At 45.1% G+C, this 1,440-nt stretch overlaps 1 protein-coding gene across 1 annotated transcript; it reads right to left on the bottom strand.

Moving 5' to 3' along the window:
* Positions 1–948, bottom strand: LOC129653806 (olfactory receptor 6M1-like). The gene has a single exon (XM_055583491.1). It carries the CDS (start codon positions 946–948, stop codon positions 1–3), a length of 948 nt encoding a protein of 315 aa, XP_055439466.1.
* Between the last annotated feature and the right edge of the window lie 492 nt (positions 949–1,440).

Here is a 1,440-nt window from a genome sequence, read left to right as displayed (position 1 = left end):
TCAAGCTTTCCTGGGCAATAAGGATATAATTTTGTTGACTGCATCTCTCAAAACTGCCTTTACCTTTTCGTTCCTTAGACTATAAATAAAGGGGTTCAGAAGAGGGATCATCATTGTGGTGAGGACAGCTGTCACTTTGTCAAATTGCAGGGAATGACTCTGGCTGGGTCTCACATACATGAAGATGTTGCTCCCGTAGGCAATAGAAACGACAGTGATGTGAGAAGCGCAGGTGGAAAAGGCTTTCTGACGCCCTTGGGCCGAGGGGATGCGCAGGATGGTAGAGATGATGTAGGTGTAGGATATGGTGGTGATCAGCAGTGAGGTCAGGAGGATGAGAGAAGACAAGAGGAAGTTTATCATCTCAAGGAAATGAGTGTCTATGCAGGCCACCTGCAGCAGAGGGGCGATGTCACAGAAGAAGTGATTAATCTCCTTATGGCAGAAGGGCAGCCTGGACACCACAATAGTTGGGCAGAGCACGGACAGGAAGGCCCCCACCCAGCAGCCCAGAACCAGCAGGAGACACGCCCTGCTGTTCATGATGATGGTGTAGCGCAGGGGGTTACAGATGGCCACATAGCGGTCAAAGGACATCACCACCAGCAGGATGAACTCCACGGTCCCCAGGAAGAAGAAGAAGTATGTTTGGCTGATGCAGCCTGCAAAAGATATGATTTTCCTGTTTTCTAGGAGACAGGCTAACAGTTTTGGGGTAACTGATGTAGTATATAAAATGTCCAAAAAGGCTAAGTTACTGAGGAAGAAGTACATTGGAGTTTGGAGGCGATAATCAGCCCATATTAGCGAAATGATGACACCATTTCCAGTTAGAGTGAGCAAGTAAGTAAACAAGAGGATCATGAAGAGGAAAATCTGAAGTTTCTGGAGAGCAGGGAAGGCAGTCAGGATAAATTCAGTTACTGTGGTCTGATTCTGCACATCCATTGAGTGCGGTGCAAGGTGGGCAGCATGTCTCTGAGAAAATAATAAAGTAAAAAGATGAAATTCAACTTAAACTTTCAACTGTCAATATCATTGATAAGACTTCCCTGGTGGCCCAGTGGTGTAGGAGCCACAGAAGACGCGGTTTGATCCCTGGGTTGGGAAGATCCCCTGGAGAAGGGCATGGCAACACACTCTGGTATTCTTGCCTGGAGAATCCCCTGAACAGAGGAGCCTGGTGGGCTACAGTCCATGGGGTCGCAAAGAGTCAGACACAACTGAAGTGACTTAGCATGCACGAAAATTCATAAAATGCAGTAGAAAAACATCTGAATAGAATTGAGTGATTTATTTTCATTCTGCCTCTTACCCTTATAAGTGTAGCATCTTAGATAAATTACATGACTTCTTCTAAGCTCAGTATTCTCACATTTAAAATTTTTCTTTGTATTAAGTTGTCTTCATGGTTCCATAAAGCTCTAGTCTTAATGATTT

This window comes from Bubalus kerabau, chromosome 5 (assembly GCF_029407905.1).
Source record: "Bubalus kerabau isolate K-KA32 ecotype Philippines breed swamp buffalo chromosome 5, PCC_UOA_SB_1v2, whole genome shotgun sequence".
NCBI classification, from domain to species: Eukaryota; Metazoa; Chordata; class Mammalia; order Artiodactyla; family Bovidae; genus Bubalus; species Bubalus kerabau.
The sequence above is the reverse complement of the archived record's forward strand: the minus strand, read 5'-3'. Positions and strand labels throughout refer to the sequence as shown.